General features: G+C 46.9%; 1 protein-coding gene across 4 annotated transcripts in view; it reads left to right on the top strand.

Moving 5' to 3' along the window:
- Positions 1–23,075, top strand: part of NBR1 (NBR1 autophagy cargo receptor) — a 159,048-nt gene that overhangs the window by 106,142 nt on the left and 29,831 nt on the right. For all 4 annotated transcript variants that reach the window (XM_063960067.1, XM_063960069.1, XM_063960066.1 and 1 more), the window contains 6 exons: positions 510–585; positions 9,814–9,924; positions 10,173–10,331; positions 11,454–11,606; positions 11,837–12,185; positions 13,232–13,323. In XM_063960067.1, coding sequence (XP_063816137.1) covers positions 510–585; positions 9,814–9,924; positions 10,173–10,331; positions 11,454–11,606; positions 11,837–12,185; positions 13,232–13,323 — 940 coding nt within the window. The remainder of the gene's footprint in view (positions 1–509; positions 586–9,813; positions 9,925–10,172; positions 10,332–11,453; positions 11,607–11,836; positions 12,186–13,231; positions 13,324–23,075) is intronic.

Below are 23,075 nucleotides of genomic sequence, written 5' to 3'. Positions count from 1 at the left end.
TGAAAACTCATCTCTTCAGACAAGCCTACCAAATTCCAGACCCACCCACATAACCTTCAATGCTTCCCTATCCAGTTACATCCTCTCTGTACAGTCCACATAACCTCACATTTTGTCTTCCAACATTGCTGGGTGATCATATCATACAACCCATTAAGAACCTAGCAATCTGGTGAATCATTATGCAGCAGGTAGCATCTATCCTTGTGTATCAATGCCTGTTTCCCTGTAGATTGTAAGCTTGCGAGCAGAGCCTTCCTACGTCTATGTCAGTCTTTGCCCAGTTTTGTTCTATAACTGTTGTTCTAATTGTAAAGCGCAACGGAATATGCTGCGCTATATAAGAAACTGCTAATAAATAAATAATTGTTACCTTACTCATAATAAACTCAAAATTAATGCTACATTCTTATTATTGGATAGCTTTATTATTCGCTGCATATGTCCTCATTTCCCATTACTGTCATGTTACTTTGTTTACATCAATGTAACTCTCCTTTGTTGTTTAGGATTTGCTGTCTTTTGAGCTGTTGGATATAAACATTGTCCAAGAACTGGAACGTGTTCCCCACAATACTCCTGTTGGTGAGTGTGAATACACATACGTCCACAAAGAGGTTTCCTATTGTTTTGTGACATTTATATATAATAGGGAAACAACATGATTTCTCTAGCATCCATAGGGGATACTGGAATGGGGAATTACAGTGGGGTATAGATGGGTCCATTGGAGCCGGTGCATTTTACATTTCTTCAACCTAGTGTGTGCTGGCTCCTCCCCTCTGTGCCCTTTCCCATCTGACCAGTTTAACCAGTACCCAGTTACCAGGACATCGGTCCTGGGGGAATCGCTCAGCGCAGCCGAATGGAGGGCTGGCGCTGGAGCCTCATAACCTGCCGCCAGCCCCTAACAGAGCTGATTAATTTCATTCTACCAGGTTTAGAGGCAGAGCCAGAGGGGCCTCAAACGCAGTACGTGGTTCCAGAGGCCGCTGCCTTAAAGCAGCAGTTGCCATTCGGCAGGAGCAGAATAGTGCTACTGCTGTCACAAAGCCTACAGCATGACACTCTCCTTCTGCACCTGGGGGATCTCAAGGTAGGAGCACGTCTCAAACATTTCAGTCAGGTTTGGAAAGAATCCTGCTAAGATGCTTGGGTCAAGGGCCTGATCTCCTAGGGCTACAAAATAGAATTTGAACTGACCCCGCCTTACAGGTTTTTCATTTCAGGTTTACCAGTTTTATCAGAAAAGCTGTAAACCCTGAGGGAGGCCATCAACAGACTTCTTATTATCCCGGTTCCCGTTCATCAGAGGAGCAAAGGCTACAAACCTGTTTGTAGTACCAAAACCAGGTGGTTCGGTCAGACCCATTCTGAACCTGAAATCCCTCAATCCATATCTCAGGACTTTCAGATTCAAGATGGAGTCTCTGCATGCTGTCATCACAGGTCTAGAGGAAAGGGAATTCCTAGTATCCTCGTATATAAAGGATGCCTACCTCAACATTCCCATATGGGCGCCTCATCAGTCATTCTAAGGTTTGCACTCAAGGAAGAACACTATCATTTCCAAGCTTTGACTTTCGGTCTTTTGTCGGCACCAAGGGTGTTTACAAAGGTCATGGGGGAGATGATGCTGCTGCTCCGTATGCAGAGAGTGAACATAGTTTCATACCTGGACGACTTGCTCATAAAGGCACCTTCCAGGGGCCACCACCTTCACAGCATCGGTCTCACAAAACAACTACTGACTCTTCACGGCTGGATTCTCATTCTCCAGAAGTCCCACTTAGAAACCTACTCAGAGACTTCAGTTTCTGGGTATGATTCTGGACACGGTGTCTCAGAAGGTGTTCCTTCCACTGGACAAAGCAGCAGCCATTCAAGCGATTGTGAGGTCCGTTTTGAAGCTGTGCCTGGTCTCAGTCCAACTGTGTATCCGTCTGCTAGGAAAGATGGTTGCCTCCTACGACGCAATACAGTACAGCTGGTTTCATTCACGAACCTTCCAGTTGGATCTTTTAGACCAATGATCAGGTTCCCATCTCCACATGCACCACCTGTGCCGTCTGTCACCACAGACAAGGATATCCCTTCTGTGGTGGTTACAGACCTCCCATCTTGTGGAGGGTTGAGTCTTCGGAACACACACTTGGACGTTGTTAACCACAGATGCGAGTCTCCGGGGCTGGGGAGCAGTGACCCAGGGGGCTCCGTTTCAGGGAAAGTGGTTACCACACGAAACCATCCTCCCCATAAACATCTTGGAACTAAGAGCGATTTGCAGCACCCTTCTTCAGGCTTTCCACCTGTTACAAAATCATGCCATTCAAGTACATTCCGACAATGCCACGGCGGTGACCTACATCAATCGAGAGGGCGGAACCAAAAGCAGGACGGCTATGAGAGAGGTTACCAAGATCCTCCTTTGGGCAGAAAGACATGCCACGGCACTGTCTGCCATATTCATTCTGAGAGTGGACAACTGGGAGGCAGATTTCCTCAGCCTGCAAGATCTCCACCTGAGAAAATGGGGTCTCCACCCTCAGGTCTTCCGTCAGATAGTATCCCGATGGGTTGGCCTCAGATAGATCTGATGGCATCTCGACACAACATGCAGCTTCAGTGTTACTGCTCAAGGACAAGGGACCCACAGACGACGGCTGTGGAAGCGTTGACAACACCCTGGACCTTGCAGACAGTCTATCTGTTTCCTCCATTCCCTCTACTGCCACAAATCTTAAAGATAATAATGAGGGAGAGGGTTAAGGCGATTTCTCTTACGTCCTAGAGGATGCTGGGGACTCCGTAAGGACCATGGGGATAGACGGGCTCCGAAGGAGACATGGGCACTTTAAGAAAGGCTTTAGATCTGGTGTGCACTGGCTCCTCCCTCTATGCCCCTCCTCCAGACCTCAGTTTGATACTGTGCCCAGAGGAGATGGGTTCACTTCAGGGAGCTCTCCTGAGCTTCCTGACAGAAAGTATATTTGTTAGGTTTTTTATTTTCAGGGAGCCTGCTGGCAACAGACTCCCTGCATCGAGGGACTGAGGGGAGAGAAGCAGACCTACTTCTGTGAGTTTCAAGGCTCTGCTTCTTAGGCTACTGGACACCATTAGCTCCAGAGGGAGTCAGAACACAGGTCTCACCCTGGAGTTCGTCCCGGAGCCGCGCCGCCGTCGTCCTCACAGAGCCGGAAGATAGAAGCCGGGTGAGTATGAGAAGAAAAAGAAGACTTCAGAGGCGGCAGAAGACTTCATGATCTTCACTGAGGTAATGCACAGCAGTGCAGCTGTGCGCCATTGCTCCCACACACCTCACACACGGCAGTCACTGTAAGGGTGCAGGGCGCAGGGGGGGGCGCCCTGGGCAGCAATATAAACCTAATTTCTGGCAAAAGAGATATATATACAGCTAGGCACTGTATATATAAAGAGCCCCCGCCAGTTTTTATTATATTTAAGCGAGACAGAAGCCCGCCGCCGAGGGGGCGGGGCTTCTCCCTCAGCACTCACCAGCGCCATTTTCTCCACAGCACAGCTGAGAGGAAGCTCCCCGGACTCTCCCCTGCTTATCCACGGTGAAAGGGGGTTTCAGAGAAGAGGGGGGGGCACATAATTGGCAGCAAATAATAGTATTACAGCGCTACTGGGTAAACACATTGTGTGTTTTTCCTGGGGTATTAGCGCTGGGTGTGTGCTGGCATACTCTCTCTCTGTCTCTCCAAAGGGCCCTGTCGGGGAACTGTCTTCAGATAAGAGGATTCCCTGAGTGTGTGGTGTCGGTACGTGTGTGTCGACATGTCTGAGGTAAAAGGCTCTTCTAAGGAGGAGATGGAGCAAATGTGTGTGTGTGTGTGTGTGTGGTGTCTCCGTCGACAACGCCGACACCTGACTGGATATGTGGAATTAAGTGCTGAGGTAAATTTATTGCACAAAAGATTAGAGAACAGACAGGGAATCTACCCATGTCTGTCCCTATGTCGCAGGGACCTTCAGGGTCTCAAAACGCCCACTATCCAAAATAATAGACACTGATACCGACACGGAGTCTGACTCCAGTGTCGACTACGATGATGCAAAGTTACAGCCAAAACTGGCAGAAAAATATTCAATATATGATTATTGTAATAAAAGATGTTTTGCATATCACTGATGACCCATCTGTCCCTGACACGAGGGTACACATGTTTAAGGGGAAGAAAGCGGAGATAACATTTCCCCCCTCTCATGAACCAAATGAATTGTGTGAAAAAGAGCGGGAATCTCCAGACAAGAAACTGCAGTTTCCCAAAAGAATTCTCATGGCTTATCCTTTCCCTGCTAGGGCCAGGATACGATGGGAATCCTCTAGGGTGGACAAGGCGTTGACACGTTTACCCAAAAGGTAGCGCTGATATACCAAGATACAGCTACCCTCAGGGATCCTGCAGATAGCATGCAGAAAAGTACTTTGAAGTCCATTTACACACATACTGGTACACTACTCAGACCGGCGATTGTGTCGGCAGGGGTTTATAGCGCTGTAGCAGCGTGGACAGATACCTTATCAGCGGAGATTGAAACCCTAGATAAGGATACCATGTTATTGACCCTAGGATATATAAAAGATGCTGTCTAATATATAAGACATGCTCAAAGAGACATTGGTCTACTGGGTTCTAGAGTCAACGCTATGTCGATTTCTGCTAGACGTGTCCTGTGGAACATGCAATGGACAGGTGATGCCGACTAAAAGAGGCATATGGAGGTTTTACCTTACAAGGGTAAGGAATTGTGTGGAGAAGGGCTCTCTGACCTGGTCTCCACAGCTATAGTTGGTAAATCTGATCTTTTGCCTTATATTCCCTCACAGCCTAAGAAAGCACGACATTATCAAATGCAGTCCTTTCGGTCGCAGAAAAACAAGAAAGTACGAGGAGCGTCCTTTCTTACCAGAGGTAAGGGAGCAGGGCACAGCTAGTTCCCAGGAACAGAAGTCCTCCCCTGCCTCTACTAAATCCACCGCATGACGCTGGGGCTCCGCTAAGGGAGTCCGCCCCAGTGGGAGCACGTCTTCGACTCTTCAGCCATATCTGAGTTCACTCACAGGTGGATCCCTGGGCAAAAGAAATTGTTTCTCAGGGTTACAAGCTGGAATTCGAAGAGGTGCCTCCTCGCCGGTTTTCTTTATCGGCCCTACCGGCTTCTCCCCCAGAAAGGGAGATAATATTAAATACAATTCACACATTGTATCTCCAACAGGTGGTGCTCAAGGTTCCCCTCCTTCAACAAGGGAGGGGATATTACTCAACCTTGGCTGTAGTCCCGAAACCGGACGGTTCGGTCAGACCGATTTTAAAATTAAAATCTCTGAACCTATACTTGAAAAGGTTCAAATTCAAGGTGGAATCGCTCAGAGCGATCATCGCCAGCCTGAAAGGGGGGGATTTTATGGTGTATCTAGACATAAAGGCTGCATACCTTCATGTCCCATTTATCCACCCCATCAGGCGTACCTGAGAATTACGGTACAGTATTGTCATTACCAATTTCAGGGTAATTGGCGGAAATGATGGTGCTCCTACGCAAGCAAGGAGTCACAATTATCCCATACTTGGACGATCTCCTAATAAGGGCGAGATCAAAAGAGCAGTTGTTGAACAGCGTGTCACTTTCGCTGAAGGTGTCACAGCAACTCGGCTGGATTCTCAATATCCCGAAGTCACAGTTGGTTCCTATGACTCGTCTGCCCTTCTTGGGTATGATTCTGAATACGGACCAGAAATGGGTTTATCTTCCGATAGAGAAGGCCCAGGAACTAATGACTCTGGTAAAAAACCTATTAAAGCCAAAACAGGTGTCAGTGCATCACTGCACTCGGTTCCTGGGAAAGATGGTGGCATCTCTCGGGGCCATTCCCTTCGGCAGGTTCCATGCGAGGACTTTCCAATGGGATCTACGGAACAAGTGGTCCGGATCACATCTACAGATGCATCAGTTAATCACCCTGTCCCCTAGGGCCAGGGTGTCTCTCCTATGGCGGCTGCAGAGTGCTCACCTTCTGCAGGGTCGCAGGTTCGCCATCCAGGACTGCATTCTAGTAGCCACGGACGCGAGCCTCCGAGGTAGGGGAGCAGTCACACAGGGAAGAAACTTCAAAGGTCTTTGGGTCAAGTCAAAAAAACTTGTATTCAAATCAACATCCTGGAGCTGAGGGCCATATACAACGCCCTTCGGCAAGCGGAAACATTGCTTCGCGACCTACCGGTTCTGATCCAGCCAGACAACATCACTGCAGTGGCTCATGTAAACCACCAAGGCGGCACAAAGAGCAGAGTGGAAATGGCAGAAGCCACCAGGATTCTCCGCTGGGCGGAAAATCATGTAAGCGCATTTTCAGCAGTTAATTCCGGGAGTGGACAACTGAGAAGCAGACTTCCTCAGCAAACACGACCTGCATCCAAGAGAGGACTTCTTTAGGAAGCCTTCGCACAGATTGCAAGTCAGTGGGAACTGCCACAGATAGACATGATGGCGTCCCGCCTCAACAAGAAGCTACAGAGGTATTGCACCAGGTCAAGAGACCCTCAGGCAGTAGCTGTAGATGCCCTAGTGACACCGTGGGTGTTCCAGTCGGTCTATGTATTTCCCCCTCTTCCTCTCATACCCAAGGTGTTGAGAATGGTAGGAGGGAGAGGAATGAGAACAATCCTCATTGTTCCAGATTGGCCACGAAGGACCTAGTATCTGGATCTGCAGGAAATGCTAACAGAAGATCAGTGGCTTCTTCCTCTAAGACAGGACCGGTTGCAACAGGGGCCATGTCTATTCCAAGACTTACCGCGGCTGCGTTAGACGGCATGGCGGTTGAACGCCGGATCCTAGCGGATAAGGGTATTCCGGATGAGGTCATTCCTACGCTAATAAAGGCTAGGAAGGACATGACATCTAAACATTATCACCGTATATGGCGAAAATATGTTTCTTGGTGTGAGGCCAGGAATGCTCCTACGGAAGAATTCCATCTGGGCCGTTTCCTTCACTTCCTGCAAACTGTAGTGAATTTCGGCCTAAAATTAGGATCTATTAAGTTTCAGATTTCGGCCTTATCCATTTTCTTTCAAAAGGAATTGGCCTCTCTCCCTGAAGTACAAACTTTTGTGAAGGGAGTACTGCATATACAGCCTCCTTTTGTACCTCTGGTGACGCGTTGGGACCTTAACATGGTGTTAAGTTTCATTAAGTCACACTGGTTTGAACCACTTAAAACGGTGGAGTTGAAAAATCTCACTTGGAAGGTGGTCATGTTATTAGTCTTGGCTTCGGCTAGGCGAGTATCGGAATTAGCGGCTTTATCACATAAAAGCCCCTATCTGGTTTTCCATATGGATAGAGCGGAATTGTGGACCCGTCCTCAATTCCTGCCAAAAGTGTTTTTATCCTTTCATATGAACTATTGTGGTGCCTGTGGCTACGCGAGACTTGGAGGATCCTGAGTCCCTTGAAGTGGTCAGGGCTTTGAAAATTTACGTGGCCAGATTGGCTACAGTCAGAAAATCAGAAGCACTGTTTGTCATGTATGCAACCAACAAGATTGGTGCCCCTGCTTCAAAGTAGACTATTGCTCGCTGGATCTGTAACACGATTCAGCAGGCGCATTCTACGGCGGGATTGCCGTTACCTAAATCGGTCAAGGCCCATTCCACTAGGAAGGTGGGCTCTTCTTGGGCGGCTGCCAGAGGGGTCTCGGCGCTACAGCTGTGCCGAGCTACTACTTGGTCGGGTTCAAACTCCTTTGCAAAGTTCTATAAGTTTGATACCCTGGCAGAGGAGGACCTCCTGTTTGCTCAATCGGTGCTGCAGAGTCATCCGCACTCTCCCGCCCGTTTGGGAGCTTTGGTATAATCCCCATGGTCCTTACGGAGTCCCCAGCATCCTCTAGGACGTAAGAGATAAGAAGATTTTAAACCTACCGGTAAGTGCCCATGTCTCCTGCGGAGCCCGTCTATCCCCATGGTCCTTACGGAGTCCCCAGCATCCTCTACGGACTACGAGAAAAAGATTTACCGGTAGGTTTAAAATCTTATTTTTAATCACCTCAAATTGGCCTCGGCGGGCCTGGTACGCAGATCTCTTCTCCCTGTTGGCAGATGACCGCTGGCCCTTGCCGCTGAGAGAAGATCTTCTTCAGCAAGGCCCATTCGTCTATCCAAACTTACAGCAGCTACGTTTGATAGAGTGGAAGTTGAGAGGGAGATTCTAGCCAGGAAGGGCATTCCAGGGGCTGTTATCCCGACTATGCTCCATGCTTGGAAAGATGTCGCATCACGGCACTACCATTGGATATGGAAGATGTATGTCTCTTGGTGTGATAGTAGTCGTTATCTGCCAGCGATTTTTAAATTGGGTTGTTTCTTACGCTTCCTCCAGTCGGGTGTAGATGTTGGATTGCGTTTGGGCTCTCTTAAGTTCCAAGTGTCTGCCTTGGCTGTCTTTTTTCCAAAAAAAGGTTGGCCTTGATCCCGGAGGTTCAGACCTTTCTCAAGGGCGTGCTGCATTTGCAACCTCCTTTTGTACCTCCTATGGCCCCTTGGGATCTCCAATTGGTGTCGGATTTCCTCCAATCTTCCTGGTTTGAACCATTGTACCTGGTGGAGAACAAGTATTTGGCATGGAAGACTGTCACCTTGTTGGCTCTCACTTCAGCGCGGCAAGTCTCGGAATTGGGGGCTTTGTCCTGCAAACCTCCTTATCTGGTGTTGCACCAAGATTGAGCGGAACTCAGGACTCGTAGGTTGTTTTTGCCTAAGGTTGTCTAGGCCTGTCACATAAATTAACCTATTGTAGTTCCGGTTGTAACTGATTCTTCCATTCCTCGCAGTTTGGATGTGGTGCGAGCGTTGCGCATTTATGTCAACTGAACGACTCGTACCCGGAAGTCAGATGCTGTCTTTATTTTGTATGAGGCCACCATGATTGGGTGTCCTGCTTCGAAGCAGTTGGTTAAAACTCACTATCCAACAGGCTTATTTGTTTGCGTCCTTACCTTTGCCACAGTCTGTTACCGCCCATTCCACTAGGTCGGTGAGTTCTTCCTGGGCGGCTGCTCAGGAAATCTCAGCCTTGCAGTTGTGTAGGGCAGCTACCTGGTTCCGGTACCAACACTTTTGTGAAATTTTATGGTTTTGATACCTTGGCGTCGGCGGACGCTCAGTTTGGTTGTTTGGTATTGCAGGGATCTCAGCGCACTCCCACCCGTAATGGGAGCTCTGGGATGTCCCCACTGTCATTCACCGTCCCCTATGGATGCTAGAGAAAACTGGATTTTGGTGCTTACCGGTAAATCCTTTTCTCGAAGTCCATAGGGGATACTGGGCGCCCACCTCTGCGCTTCATTTTCTGCATATTGTTTGGGTTGTTATGCATCAGCATATGCGTATTGCGTTCGCTGTTTGCTGTTCTACTTGTTCAGTTATGTTGCTTGGTTTCTCCTGTTCTTCTGTTCTGTTTTTCCTCCTCTTGAGGTATGTTCCGTCTCCTTTGGGCGCAGTTTTCTAGACTGGTCTGATGTGAGGGGGCATAGAGGGGAGGAGCCAGCACACACTAGGTTGAAGAAATTTAAAGTGCACCAGCTCCAAAGGACCCATCTTTACCCCACTGTAATTCACCATCCCAGTATGGACTTCGAGAAAAGGATTTACCGGTAAGTACCAAAATTCCTTTTTAAAGACATGTAATATCCTCCACTCTGTCCATTTGTGTACAGTGGCAGCCTTTAAACATTCCAAGCTAAGGTTTCTCTGTTTAATATTTTGGCATATTCCTCTGTAGATATGACACCGTGCATGTCTCCTTTGCCACATGATGGGCCCTTGATTGAGAAGCCAGGTCTGGGACAAATTAAAGAGGAGACTGATGGAGCTGGATATAAGACCCTAACTGGTGAGTTATATGGAAAACTCTTCTATATAATGCCATTATTTTAACATCCAGATTAATGTGCAGGGTTTTTCATTGGGTGGGCACCATTGTTAGAAATACATGCACGTGGGTTGAATACCTTTACAAGACCATGTCAGCCTGCAGTTACTAGGGAATTGCTATTAGCAACAAAGAGCGCTCCAATTTAGCAGTATAAGCGTTGCCACTTTTATAGTGTTTCATCTTGAAAAACCTTTATTTTTCAACAGTAAAAAAGTCTACAGAAGACATGGAGAACACCCCTACCCAAGAGGAGGCTGAGGAGGACATTAGTGGTACCCAATTTGTTTGTGAAACTGTCATGAGGAGTCTTACATTAGATGCAGCTCCAGACTACAAACCTCCTCAGAAGAAGCAGTCACCCCACAGTAAGTACAGCATGAAGTAGTTCTACAAGGCTTATTCTACTTTTATCAGTCACTGATTATAATACTCTATGGTATAAGGAGGGACAGTGTCTAGATCAGGAATTACCAACCTCGGTCCTCAAGGCACACTAACAGTCCAGGTTTTAGTGATAACCATGCTTGAGCACAGGTGACTTAATTAGTACCTCCGTTATGTTGCTTTAACGATCTTTGTTCAAGCATGGGTATCCCAAAAACCTCCACTGTTAGTGTGCCTTAAGGAGCGAGGTTGGGAAACACTGTATTAAACTATGCGGAAGCCATTTTAAGTGAAATAATATTCTGCTAGTGATATATACAATATGTGAAATTAAACAATAGGTTAACATTATATGGATTATAAAAAAAAAATGATTGCAATATAGACTTCAATCAAGGCATCCTATATAATAAAAGGCTAATGCAGCTCTTCACATCTATGGGGGGAATTCAAATGTTTTGTATGCAGGCAGCCACTAGATGCTGCCCGACAGAGCATTTCAAGTGTTGCTCCTGTAAATGCTGATTTTCTTACAGACCGAAAAGCAATACTTTAAACACACTTAATACACTTTAAAATCGAGCCGCTGCGGCCGCTGTATGCAATCCTTAACCTACGTACTTATTACTCAGTTTGCGTACAAAGTCCCGTACCGTGTACGCACTTTGCATACTAACGCCGCGACTGTCGTACAAAGTACACGCGGTGCATACACACACAACGACACGCCGTGAGCACTATGCAGCTTCACGTGTGTCTGGAATACACTTACAAATCTAGCAGGGAAAGGAGACACCGACTTCGACACTCCGTTCGTGTGCACACAGCTGCTGCCGCTGACATTACTGTTATGTTGTTCCGTCATTTTGGCGGGCTGGTAACTAGTTATTATTACATCATTTCATTATCACCGCCACCATTAATGGAAAATAAAACCCCTTCCAGATGCAATATGATTTACTGCCGTAAATATCACCCCAATCATGGTCAGACGCTATTGAAGCTTATTATTTGGTATGTTGTGGCATCCTCTATCACTTCAAGCACCCTTAAAACAGTAGCACCATGGTGAAACATTAACAGGACTATCTTCTGATTGACAGGTTCCGTACACTCCTCGCCACAAACAAGTTTCAGCTATAGTGTAACGCCTGATGAGGATGTGACTCTGAAGTCCTCTCCTGTGGTCAGCAGGCCGGTTCTACTAGAGTCCACAGATACAAATGCGCAAGACTTAGAGATGACAACTGATACAGGTTGGCGGCAATTGCAGAACATAAAAAATAGTGTCTAGAACTGATATCTAAGTTTTGTATGAAATAATCAGACTATATTGAAATGATTAGTTCAGTGTGTAATATCAAAGCCAAATGATTAGTTTGCATTAAAAAGCAATAATTGAATATTGATTTCAAGTTACAAAAAGTTAATGTTTTCTTTAAAAAATAAATTGACATGACTATGTTTTGATTGATGTTCATCCTAGCAATTGCAGACATAGGACAAGTCCATCTATGTGATATTGAGCAGCAGACACCTGATGAGAGTCAAAGAGATGAAGTAGAGAGCCAGGCTTCCTCTGACACTTCTGAAGATTACATAATCATCTTGCCTGAGTGCTTTGACACCAGTCGACCACTTGGGGAGTCCTTGTACAGCTCTGCTCTCTCTGAGTCACAGGGTGACAAGGGCGACTCTGAGTCCAGGATGGATGAGACGCGTGAAAGAGGTAGCCCGGTCCAGTCTCACAGCATTAATGACATTCTCACCACCTCCCAGACTCTAGATGCCATACCTCTCACTCCAGAAGTGTTAACACCATCTCCTCAGCTGAGGTATGAGAACCATTCTGTGCTTTTCTTCTACCTTTTCACTACCATCATTGCTCAGTGAAGATTGCTTTATTGGCCAGCATAAGAAATGCAGAACATCCTCCAGCCTGCTGCTAATAGCCAGTAGAATATAGAATGGATTATATTTGCGAATGTGTGTAACATTTTATTTAGAAATATTACAGGAGGTCATTTTATTGGTATTTTTTACAGTGGTGTGTTTGGAGAATGTTTTGTGTGTTTTTTTTTCTTTTTCTAGATAACCCTTCCCGTTCCTGCATCTTTTGTCACTTAATTTAAATTAATGGCTTCCATTTTGTGTATCATTTGGTTTGTGTATGTTTTTGACTAATGCAAGTTTTATGTCTAGGAGCCATTACCAGGTGTATACCCACAATTCTATGGTGCAGTCTTGATATCTCTAATTTGTGTGTAAATACTGGTTAAGTACTAACTAAAAGCTCATGGGTGTATTCTTCAACGAAAAAAAAAGCAGCTGCCATTTGCAGAGGATGGAGGCAGCCGTTTTGCAGGCTGATTAAAATCCATAAGAATGTTCACTGATAAAAGAACCAGTAACGTCACTAATGCACTTCATGATCATAAATATTGTCTCCAAGTACAAAATGGCTTCACTGTCTATAAATGACAAATGCACTTTTATTGGGTTTTTACACTATTCCTGGGACATTGACAGTATTGTCATTTTATTAGAATCATTTTGTAAGTTGTTGGTCGAAGTAATGGTGTTACAGATCACATCAAGGATTCTAAAACATTAGCAGGTTACCAGCACTTAGCTAATGATGAAGGAACAATGGCTGACATGGATGAGCCAGCTATGCCATCCATAAGACTGATTGTAACTCTTTTTAGCGCAGCAGTTTGCTCAAGCCTATGTGAATGTACAAAATGTTTATGCTCAGTGATGTTATTAAAAAAGGACATTACAGTCAGTTGTTGTTCTTCAATCCCATGTGGCGTGATCACCATAGAACTTACACCATTTTGTTTATTTGATTCCTGTTAATGCAAAGGTTTTTTTTAAGGTTCCTACAAGAGGCACAAACAGTCTCCTCAAATGTTGAAGAGGCGAGGCCTGCAGATATCAGAGCATCAATTACTGAGCAAACAAGCACAGGTAATACCTGTTAGGCTGCATATATTTTACTTATAAAAACAGCATGGTGGCACCGCGGGTAGCACTGCTGCCTCAGCACTAGTGTTTGCTTTTCACTAGGGCCCAACTTTTTTTTAGTTTGTTTGTTCTTCCCACGTACCTGTAGATAATGGCAAACAAAATATAATTTTAGGTTGTGAGCTTATTTAATCATTAAAAAATATTGTTTTCTGTGACTATAGAAAAAGTAGAAAAGTGGTTCTGTAAACCTGGCTATAAAAGGCATATATTTTGCCAACAGTTAGGTCAGTGGTTTTCGACCTTTGTTTAACTCAAGGCACACTGAACAATATGCTAAAAATACCAAGGCACACTATGGGCCATATTCAATTAGCAGTGATAACGGACTTTTCACGTGAAAAGTCCGGTTTTCGGGTGAAAAACCGGACTTTTCACGTGAAATGCAATTACAGCCTATTCAATTATCCTGGAAAATTTATCGGTGATCATGTTTTCACTAATTTCACTTCACCTTCTCTGAAGCAGGTGAAAAATTGGGAAAAGTCACTGTTTTAAGGTAAAAATGTTTGGATATGGTACAGAACTGCTGGGACACCCCCCTTTATGACTAATTAGGCAAGTTTTTAATGATTTTTAATTGGCCATTAATGACATGTCATTTTTGGGGTGAAAAAGTAAAAAGTGATGGAAATTGGGGTTCAAGGTATGGGACAGGTATTTCTCTGACGTCCTAAGTGGATGCTGGGGACTCCGTCAGGACCATGGGGAATAGCGGCTCCGCAGGAGACAGGGCACAAAACTAAAGCTTTAGGATCAGGTGGTGTGTACTGGCTCCTCCCCCTATGACCCTCCTCCAAGCCTCAGTTAGGTTTTTGTGCCCGTCCGAGCAGGGTGCAATCTAGGTGGCTCTCTTAAGGAGCTGCTTAGAAAAAGTTTTTAGGTTTTTTATTTTCAGTGAGTCCTGCTGGCAACAGGCTCACTGCATCGAGGGACTTAGGGGAGAGAAGTTCAACTCACCTGCGTGCAGGATGGATTGGCTTCTTAGGCTACTGGACACCATTAGCTCCAGAGGGAGTCGGAACACAGGTCTCACCCTGGGGTTCGTCCCGGAGCCGCGCCGCCGACACCCCTTGCAGATGCTGAAGATTGAAGGTCCAGAAACCGGCGGCAGAAGGCTCTTCAGTCTTCTTGAAGGTAGCGCACAGCACTGCAGCTGTGCGCCATTGTTTGTCACACACTTCTCACCAACGGTCACGGAGGGTGCAGGGCGCTGCTGGGGGCGCCCTGGGCAGCAATGTAAATACCTTTTATGGCTAAAAAATACATCACATATAGCCCTTGAGGCTATATGGATGTATTTAACCCCTGCCAGATATTACAAACTACGGGAGAAAAGCCCGCCGGAATAGGGGGCGGGGCTTATTCTCCTCAGCACACAGCGCCATTTTCCTGCTCAGCTCCGCTGTGAGGAAGGCTCCCAGGACTCTCCCCTGCACTGCACTACAGAAACAGGGTAAAACAGAGAGGGGGGGCACTTTTTTGGCGATATTTTATATATTTAAGCTGCTATAAGGATACAACACTTATATAAGGTTGTTCCCATATATATTGTAGCGCTTGGGTGTGTGCTGGCAAACTCTCCCTCTGTCTCCCCAAAGGGCTAGTGAGCATTCCCTGTGTGTCTGCTGTGTGTCGGTACGTGTGTGTCGACATGTATGAGGACGATGTTGGTGTGGAGGCAGAGCAATTGCCGGTAATGGTGATGTCACCCCCCAGGGAGTCGACACCGGAATGGATGGCTTTGTTTATGGAATTACGTGATAATGTCAGCACATTACAAAAATCAGTTGACGACATGAGACGGCCGGAAAACCAGTTGGTACCTGCCCAGGCGTCTCAGACACCGTCAGGGGCTGTAAAACGCCCTTTACCTCAGTCGGTCGACACAGACCCAGACACGGACACTGAATCTAGTGTCGACGGTGAAGAAACAAACGTATTTTCAAGTAGAGCCACACGTTATATGATCACGGCAATGAAGGAGGCTTTGCATATCTCTGATACTGCAAGTACCACAAAAAGGGGTATTATGTGGGGGGTGAAAAAACTACCTGTAGTTTTTCCTGAATCAGAGGAATTGAATGATGTATGTGATGAAGCGTGGGTTAACCCAGATAGAAAAGTGCTAATTTCAAAAAAGTTATTGGCATTATACCCTTTCCCGCCAGAGGTTAGGGCGCGCTGGGAAACACCCCCTAGGGTGGATAAGGCGCTCACACGCTTATCAAAACAAGTGGCGTTACCGTCTCCTGATACGGCCGCCCTCAAGGATCCAGCTGATAGGAGGCTGGAAACTACCCTAAAGAGTATATACACACATTCTGGTGTTATACTGCAACCAGCCATCGCCTCAGCCTGGATGTGCAGTGCTGGGGTGGTCTGGTCGGATTCCCTGACTGAAAATATTGATACCCTGGATAGGGACAGTATTTTATTGACTATAGAGCAATTAAAGGATGCTTTTCTTTATATGCGAGATGCTCAGAGGGATATTTGCACTCTGGCATCGAGAGTAAGTGCGAGGTCCATATCTGCCAGAAGAAGTTTATGGACGCGACAGTGGTCAGGTGATGCGGATTCCAAACGACATATGGAAGTATTGCCGTATAAAGGGGAGGAATTATTTGGCGTAGGTCTATCGGATCTGGTGGCCACGGCAACTGCCGGAAAATCCACCTTTTTACCTCAGACCCCCTCCCAACAGAAAAAGACACCGTCTTTTCAGCCGCAGTCCTTTCGGTCCTATAAGAACAAGAGGGCAAAAGGACAGTCATATCTGCCCCGGGGCAGAGGAAGGGGTAAGAGAGGGCAGCAAGCAGCCCCTGCCCAGGAACAGAAGCCCTCCCAGGGTTCTGCAAAGCCCTCAGCATGACGCTGGGGCTGTACAAGCGGACTCAGGAGCGGTGGGGGGTCGACTCAGGAATTTCAGCGCACAGTGGGCTTGCTCACAGGTGGACCCTTGGATCCTGCAGGTAGTATCTCAGGATTACAGGTTCGAATTCGAGAAGTCTCCCCCTCGCCGGTTCCTAAAGTCTGCTTTGCCAACGTCTCCCTCAGACAGGGCGACGGTATTGGAAGCCATTCACAAGCTGTTTTCTCAGCAGGTGATAGTCAAGGTACCCCTCCTACAACAGGGAAAGGGGTATTACTCCACGCTATTTGTGGTACCGAAGCCGGACGGCTCGGTAAGACCTATTCTAAATCTGAAATCTTTGAACCTGTACATACAAAAATTCAAGTTCAAGATGGAATCACTCAGAGCAGTGATAGCGAATCTGGAAGAAGGGGACTTTATGGTGTCCCTGGACATAAAGGATGCTTACCTGCATGTCCCAATTTGCCCTTCATCAAGGGTACCTCAGATTCGTGGTGCAAAACTGTCATTATCAGTTTCAGACGCTGCCGTTTGGATTGTCCACGGCACCTCGGGTCTTTACCAAGGTAATGGCCGAAATGATGATTCTTCTGCGAAGAAGAGGCGTATTAATTATCCCTTACTTGGACGATCTCCTGATAAGGGCAAGGTCCAGAGAACAGCTGGAGGACGGAGTAGCACTAACCCAAGTAGTGCTGCAACAACACGGGTGGATTCTGAATTTTCCAAAATCTCAGTTGACCCCGACAACACGTCTGCTGTTACTGGGAATGATTCTGGACACGGTTCAGAAAAAGGTGTTTCTTCCGGAGGAGAAAGCCAAGGAGTTATCCGAACTTGTCAGGAACCTCCTAAAACCAGGAAAAGTGTCTGTGCATCAATGCACAAGAGTCCTGGGAAAGATGGTGGCTTCTTACGAAGCGATTCCATTCGGCAGATTCCACGCACGAACTTTTCAGTGGGATCTGCTGGACAAATGGTCCGGATCGCATCTGCAGATGCATCAGCGGATAACCTTATTGCCACGGACAAGGGTGTCTCTTCTGTGGTGGTTGCAGAGTGCTCATCTGTTAGAGGGCCGCAGATTCGGCATACAGGACTGGGTCCTGGTGACCACGGATGCCAGTCTGAGAGGCTGGGGAGCGGTCACACAGGGAAGAAACTTCCAGGGAGTATGGTCAAGCCTGGAGATGTCTCTTCATATAAATATACTGGAGCTAAGAGCAATTTACAATGCTCTAAGCCTGGCAAAACCCCTACTTCAGGGTCAGCCGGTGTTGATCCAGTCGGACAACATCACGGCAGTCGCCCACGTAAACAGACAGGGCGGCACAAGAAGCAGGAGAGCAATGGCAGAAGCTGCAAGGATTCTTCGCTGGGCGGAAGATCATGTGATAGCACTGTCAGCAGTGTTCATTCCGGGAGTAGACAACTGGGAAGCAGACTTCCTCAGCAGACACGATCTACACCCGGGAGAGTGGGGACTTCATCCAGAAGTCTTCCACATGATTGTGAACCGTTGGGAAAAACCAAAGGTGGATATGATGGCGTCTCGCCTCAACAAAAAACTGGACAGGTATTGCGCCAGGTCAAGAGACCCTCAGGCAATAGCTGTGGACGCTCTGGTAACACCGTGGGTGTACCAGTCAGTGTATGTGTTTCCTCCTCTGCCTCTCATACCCAAAGTACTGAGAATTATACGGCAAAGGGGAGTAAGAACGATACTCGTGGCTCCGGATTGGCCAAGAAGAACTTGGTACCCGGAACTTCAGGAGATGCTCACGGAAAATCCGTGGCCTCTACCTCTAAGACGGGACCTGATTCAGCAGGGACCGTGTCTATTCCAAGACTTACCGCGGCTGCGTTTGACGGCATGGCGGTTGAACGCCGAATTCTAAAGGAAAAAGGCATTCCAGAAGAGGTCATTCCTACACTGGTTAAAGCCAGGAAGGAGGTGACTGCACAACATTATCACCGCATTTGGAGAAAATATGTTGCGTGGTGTGAGGCCAGGAAGGCCCCCACGGAGGAATTTCAACTGGGTCGATTCCTACATTTCCTGCAAACAGGATTGTCTATGGGCCTCAAATTGGGGTCCATTAAGGTTCAAATTTCGGCCCTGTCGATTTTCTTCCAGAAAGAATTGGCTTCAGTTCCTGAAGTCCAGACTTTTGTAAAAGGAGTACTACATATACAGCCCCTGGTTGTGCCCCCAGTGGCTCCGTGGGACCTGAATGTAGTTTTGGATTTTCTCAAATCCCATTGGTTTGAGCCACTCAAATCGGTGGATTTGAAATATCTTACATGGAAAGTAACCATGCTACTGGCCCTGGCTTCAGCCAGGAGAGTATCAGAATTGGCGGCTTTATCGTATAAGAGCCCATATCTGATTTTCCATTCGGACAGGGCAGAACTGCGGACGCGTCCTCAGTTTCTGCCTAAGGTGGTGTCAGCGTTTCACCTGAACCAGCCTATTGTGGTGCCTGCGGCTACTAGCGATTTGGAAGATTCCAAGTTGCTGGACGTTGTCAGGGCATTGAAAATATACATTTCAAGGACGGCTGGAGTCAGAAAATCTGACTCGCTGTTTATACTGTATGCACCCAACAAGCTGGGTGCTCCTGCTTCTAAGCAGACGATTGCTCGTTGGATTTGTAGCACAATTCAACTTGCACATTCTGTGGCAGGCCTGCCACAGCCTAAATCTGTCAAGGCCCATTCCACAAGGAAGGTGGGCTCATCCTGGGCGGCTGCCCGAGGGGTCTCGGCATTACAACTCTGCCGAGCAGCTACGTGGTCGGGGGAGAACACGTTTGTAAAATTCTACAAATTTGATACCCTGGCTAAAGAGGACCTGGAGTTCTCTCATTCGGTGCTGCAGAGTCATCCGCACTCTCCCGCCCGTTTGGGAGCTTTGGTATAATCCCCATGGTCCTGACGGAGTCCCCAGCATCCACTTAGGACGTCAGAGAAAATAAGATTTTACTTACCGATAAATCTATTTCTCGTAGTCCGTAGTGGATGCTGGGCGCCCATCCCAAGTGCGGATTGTCTGCAATTCTTGTACATAGTTATTGTTACAAAAAAATCGGGTTGTTATTTGTTGTGAGCCGTCTGTTCAGAGGCTCCTACGTTTGTCATACTGTTAACTGGGTTTAGATCACAAGTTATACGGTGTGATTGGTGTGGCTGGTATGAGTCTTACCCGGGATTCAATATCCTTCCTTATTGTGTACGCTCGTCCGGGCACAGTATCCTAACTGAGGCTTGGAGGAGGGTCATAGGGGGAGGAGCCAGTACACACCACCTGATCCTAAAGCTTTAGTTTTGTGCCCTGTCTCCTGCGGAGCCGCTATTCCCCATGGTCCTGACGGAGTCCCCAGCATCCACTACGGACTACGAGAAATAGATTTATCGTTAAGTAAAATCTTATTATTGGGGTGCTTTATGAGTGGGACAGGTGTTTTTCAGGCTTGCAGATGGGAGTAATCGGTCTGTTTCCACTTTTTTTTTTAAAGTACCCTAAAATGACCCAAATATATACTTATACCCATTTTCATGTACCCCAAATTTAATGAGAGCATTTATTTTGCTCAAAAAAACTTGCTTTCTATCATTTTTTTGCATTTAAAAAAAAATGCATATAACCGCCATTTCACACAATTTAAGTCCCCAAAAACTCTCTAATGTGATCTCTAACACACTTCTCTTCTGTTTTCCTATGTTAGTTTAGCATTTTTTGGGGTACAGGCTGATTTCCCCATTTTCACCTGCACTTTTCACTGCAAGAATTTTCACGTGAAACCCGGTTGGAATTGAATAGGTCGAAAAATGGAGCGTTTTTGCGGCAATTTTCGTCCGATTGCCGCGAAAAATTGCCGCGAATTTGCGAAAAATTGAAAAACGGAGCGTTTTTGCGGCAATTTTCGGCCGATTGCCGCGAAAAATTTTCGGGCGAAAAATTGCCGCGAATTTGCGGATAATTGAATATCCCCCTATGTTTGTTTGTTTTTTAAGGAGATGCAAAATACGCCTCACAGAAGTTCCCCAATTCATAAAATGCATAGATGTGTACGTTGTATGTCATAACGTACATGGAAAGCATTACGCATGTACAGAAACACAGATTTTCATACCATAAGCCACTAGAAAAAAATTACCTTGAAATGCAGTCAGTCACGTACACACAGTTGAGAGGGCAGTTTTTTGTCTAAAACAATATTTAGGTATACCTATACACATGTCCCTTTGCTATGTAGCTACACAAGAAAGACAAGTCTGGGCTTGATAGAAAATAGTTTGTGTTTACATAAAGTCTGTCATCTTAGAGTAGACTACTAGAGCTAGTGCTCTCCCAACAACCAACACTCTGACTCTCGCAGGAGGAACTTCACTTGCTATTCCAAGGCACTGTGTTAGTCCAATTATTCTTGAAGCTGGTTAGTACTGCTCTTTCTTTTTCATCCACTAGGGGTCACTGGAGTACTCTTGGGATATGTACGGCTTCCGCAGGAACAAGGCACTGAATATTCAAATTTAGAACTCTCCTCCCCTCCATATCCCAGAGTACTTCGGTGTTTTTTCTGTGCTCATAGTAGCAACAAGGCTTGTGTGGAGCTCATCCACACTTCTTTTGAATATTTTTATTTTTTATTTTGCTTTTCATTTTTACTATTTTACATCAGCACATCCCTTCCCAGTTTCTGTAAAAACGTGGGTCCGGGATAGTGCCGCTGCACGGAGACCGCGCATGGCGTGTCGGTCCTCACAAAGAGCACCCTCACAGCCACACGCAGCTCACTGACTGCTGCAAGAGCTGGACGGAGCTTACAGATAGAAGCCCCGTCACAGCCATCGCTACTGGAGTCAGGTATGCTGGGGGGACGGGACGGTCAGCGCACGCTGCCGCCCCGCTGTGTGGGGAAAAAGTTTACAGACGCCCGCACCCGCCTCTCCTAACAGGCCGCCCGCCCCAACCGCTCCGGCAACCGCTCCGCGCCGCCATGACCGCTCCTCCGCCGCTCACACCCGCCGGCCGCCGCTGCAGGACCGCTCTCCACTACAGCGCTCCCCGACTCCCTGCACCCGATCTCGGAACCCGCTCCCCGTTAACTCCCGCTCAGACAGCGGTACCCGGGCCACAGGGGAGGGAGAAGAAGGGGGGGAAAGGCGGCATGCATTAGCGGAGGGCTGGGGGGTTACAGCAATAATGACATAGGCTGTTAAGCCTATTTTAACGGGTTACTTTGCTGCAATAGTTACAGGTTATAGGAATATACCCTGCACTGTGATCAGGACTGTGAGCATGGCATGGGGGCCATTTTAACCATGCTTCCTGTTTCTTCCTGTTGTGATTCCAGAACGTTCCTGTACACTACGTCTCTACTCCACCAGAAGGCGCAGGGGTGTTAGTGGGAATTTGGGATCAGATTTCATATAGTACTGGCCACGTGTACTGCACTTGGCCAGATATATATATTACACACACCTTAGTACTATTTTACTGAGTCGTGCAAGTTGTCTGTCTTTGTCTATTGTATTGTCTGTCTGCATAATGAGTAAGGCACCAGCAAAAGCAAAAAAGCAGTTTCCCTGCCATGTCTGTAAGAGTGTGTTACCGGATGGATCTACCACATGTACAGTATGTTTTGTGGATTCAGCTACGAATACAATTTCGGTTCCAGTTTCAAAGCCGGTTTCATCCCCGGACCCTCCATGGGCCATGCTAGCGGATGTCATGGCTGGATTGCAATCAGAATTGGCCGCCGCTCGACAGGAGCGGGAAGCGGCAAGATCTGAGTCTAGGGTGAGACCGCTAGAACTACCGGAGCGGTCTCAGCCTTGCCAAAAGTCCAAGTCCATTTTGGGTAGTAGGGATAAATTTCATTTGTCTTATGATTTACCAGTTTCTGCTATGTTGCATTCTGACGATTCTATGCCAGACCTCATTGCGCTAGATGAAGGTGAGGAGGGCGAAGTAGACCAGCAGTCAGATAGTGAAGATTTTGACAGCCCAGGCATTGATAATCTCATCAGAGCGGTGCCTCAGTCTCTGAAGTTTACAGAAACTGAGGAGCCTCTGACAAATGATGAAGTCGTCTTTTTACTTTAAGTTCAAAAAAGAACTTAAACTTAGGGTCCACCCTATTGAAACTACTCGCTCATTTGAGTGCATTGCTGCCCGGAGTTCGACAGGATTAGGTTTCAGAGTACTTCTCATTTACCGGCCACCTGGAGATGGAAAGATATTTCTACAAGAAATTGCAGACACTGTTGCTGGCCTGGTTCTGGAACATCAAAGATGGCTCATCCTCGGGGATTTCAATGCATGGGTGGATGATGAGCTCTCACGCCTTGGCCAAGCAAGACCTCCTGTGCACAATGAATGGTCTGGGCTTCACACAGGTCATTCCCTTTGCCACACATAAAATTGGTCACACTCTCGACCTTGTCTTTCAGATTGGATTAGAAGTCACTGACCTAAAAATAAACGCAGTCATCTGGTCAGACCACTACTCCCTCTGGTTCTCAGTTGCAACCCCTCAATTAAGATCTCTGCCCGTGGAGTTGACCAGGTATCGTCCAAGGAGGGGTATGACTCCACAGGCTCTTGCAGCAAATCTGGATCTCTCTGCTATACTGGGTGCCTGTGAAGATCCCTGTTCCCTAGTCCGTTATTATAATAGGAATGTTATGGCTGCAATTGATATTATCGCCCCTGTGCGTTTAAGACCTCGTAAACCACAACGTCAAGCTCCATGGTTCGACAACAGTGTTAGTGAGCTCAAGAAAAGGGGGCGTAGACTGGAAAGACGAT

The sequence above is a fragment of the Pseudophryne corroboree genome, chromosome 3 (assembly GCF_028390025.1).
Source record: "Pseudophryne corroboree isolate aPseCor3 chromosome 3, aPseCor3.hap2, whole genome shotgun sequence".
Classification (NCBI taxonomy): Eukaryota; Metazoa; Chordata; class Amphibia; order Anura; family Myobatrachidae; genus Pseudophryne; species Pseudophryne corroboree.
This window is presented reverse-complemented; position numbering and strand designations above follow the sequence as displayed.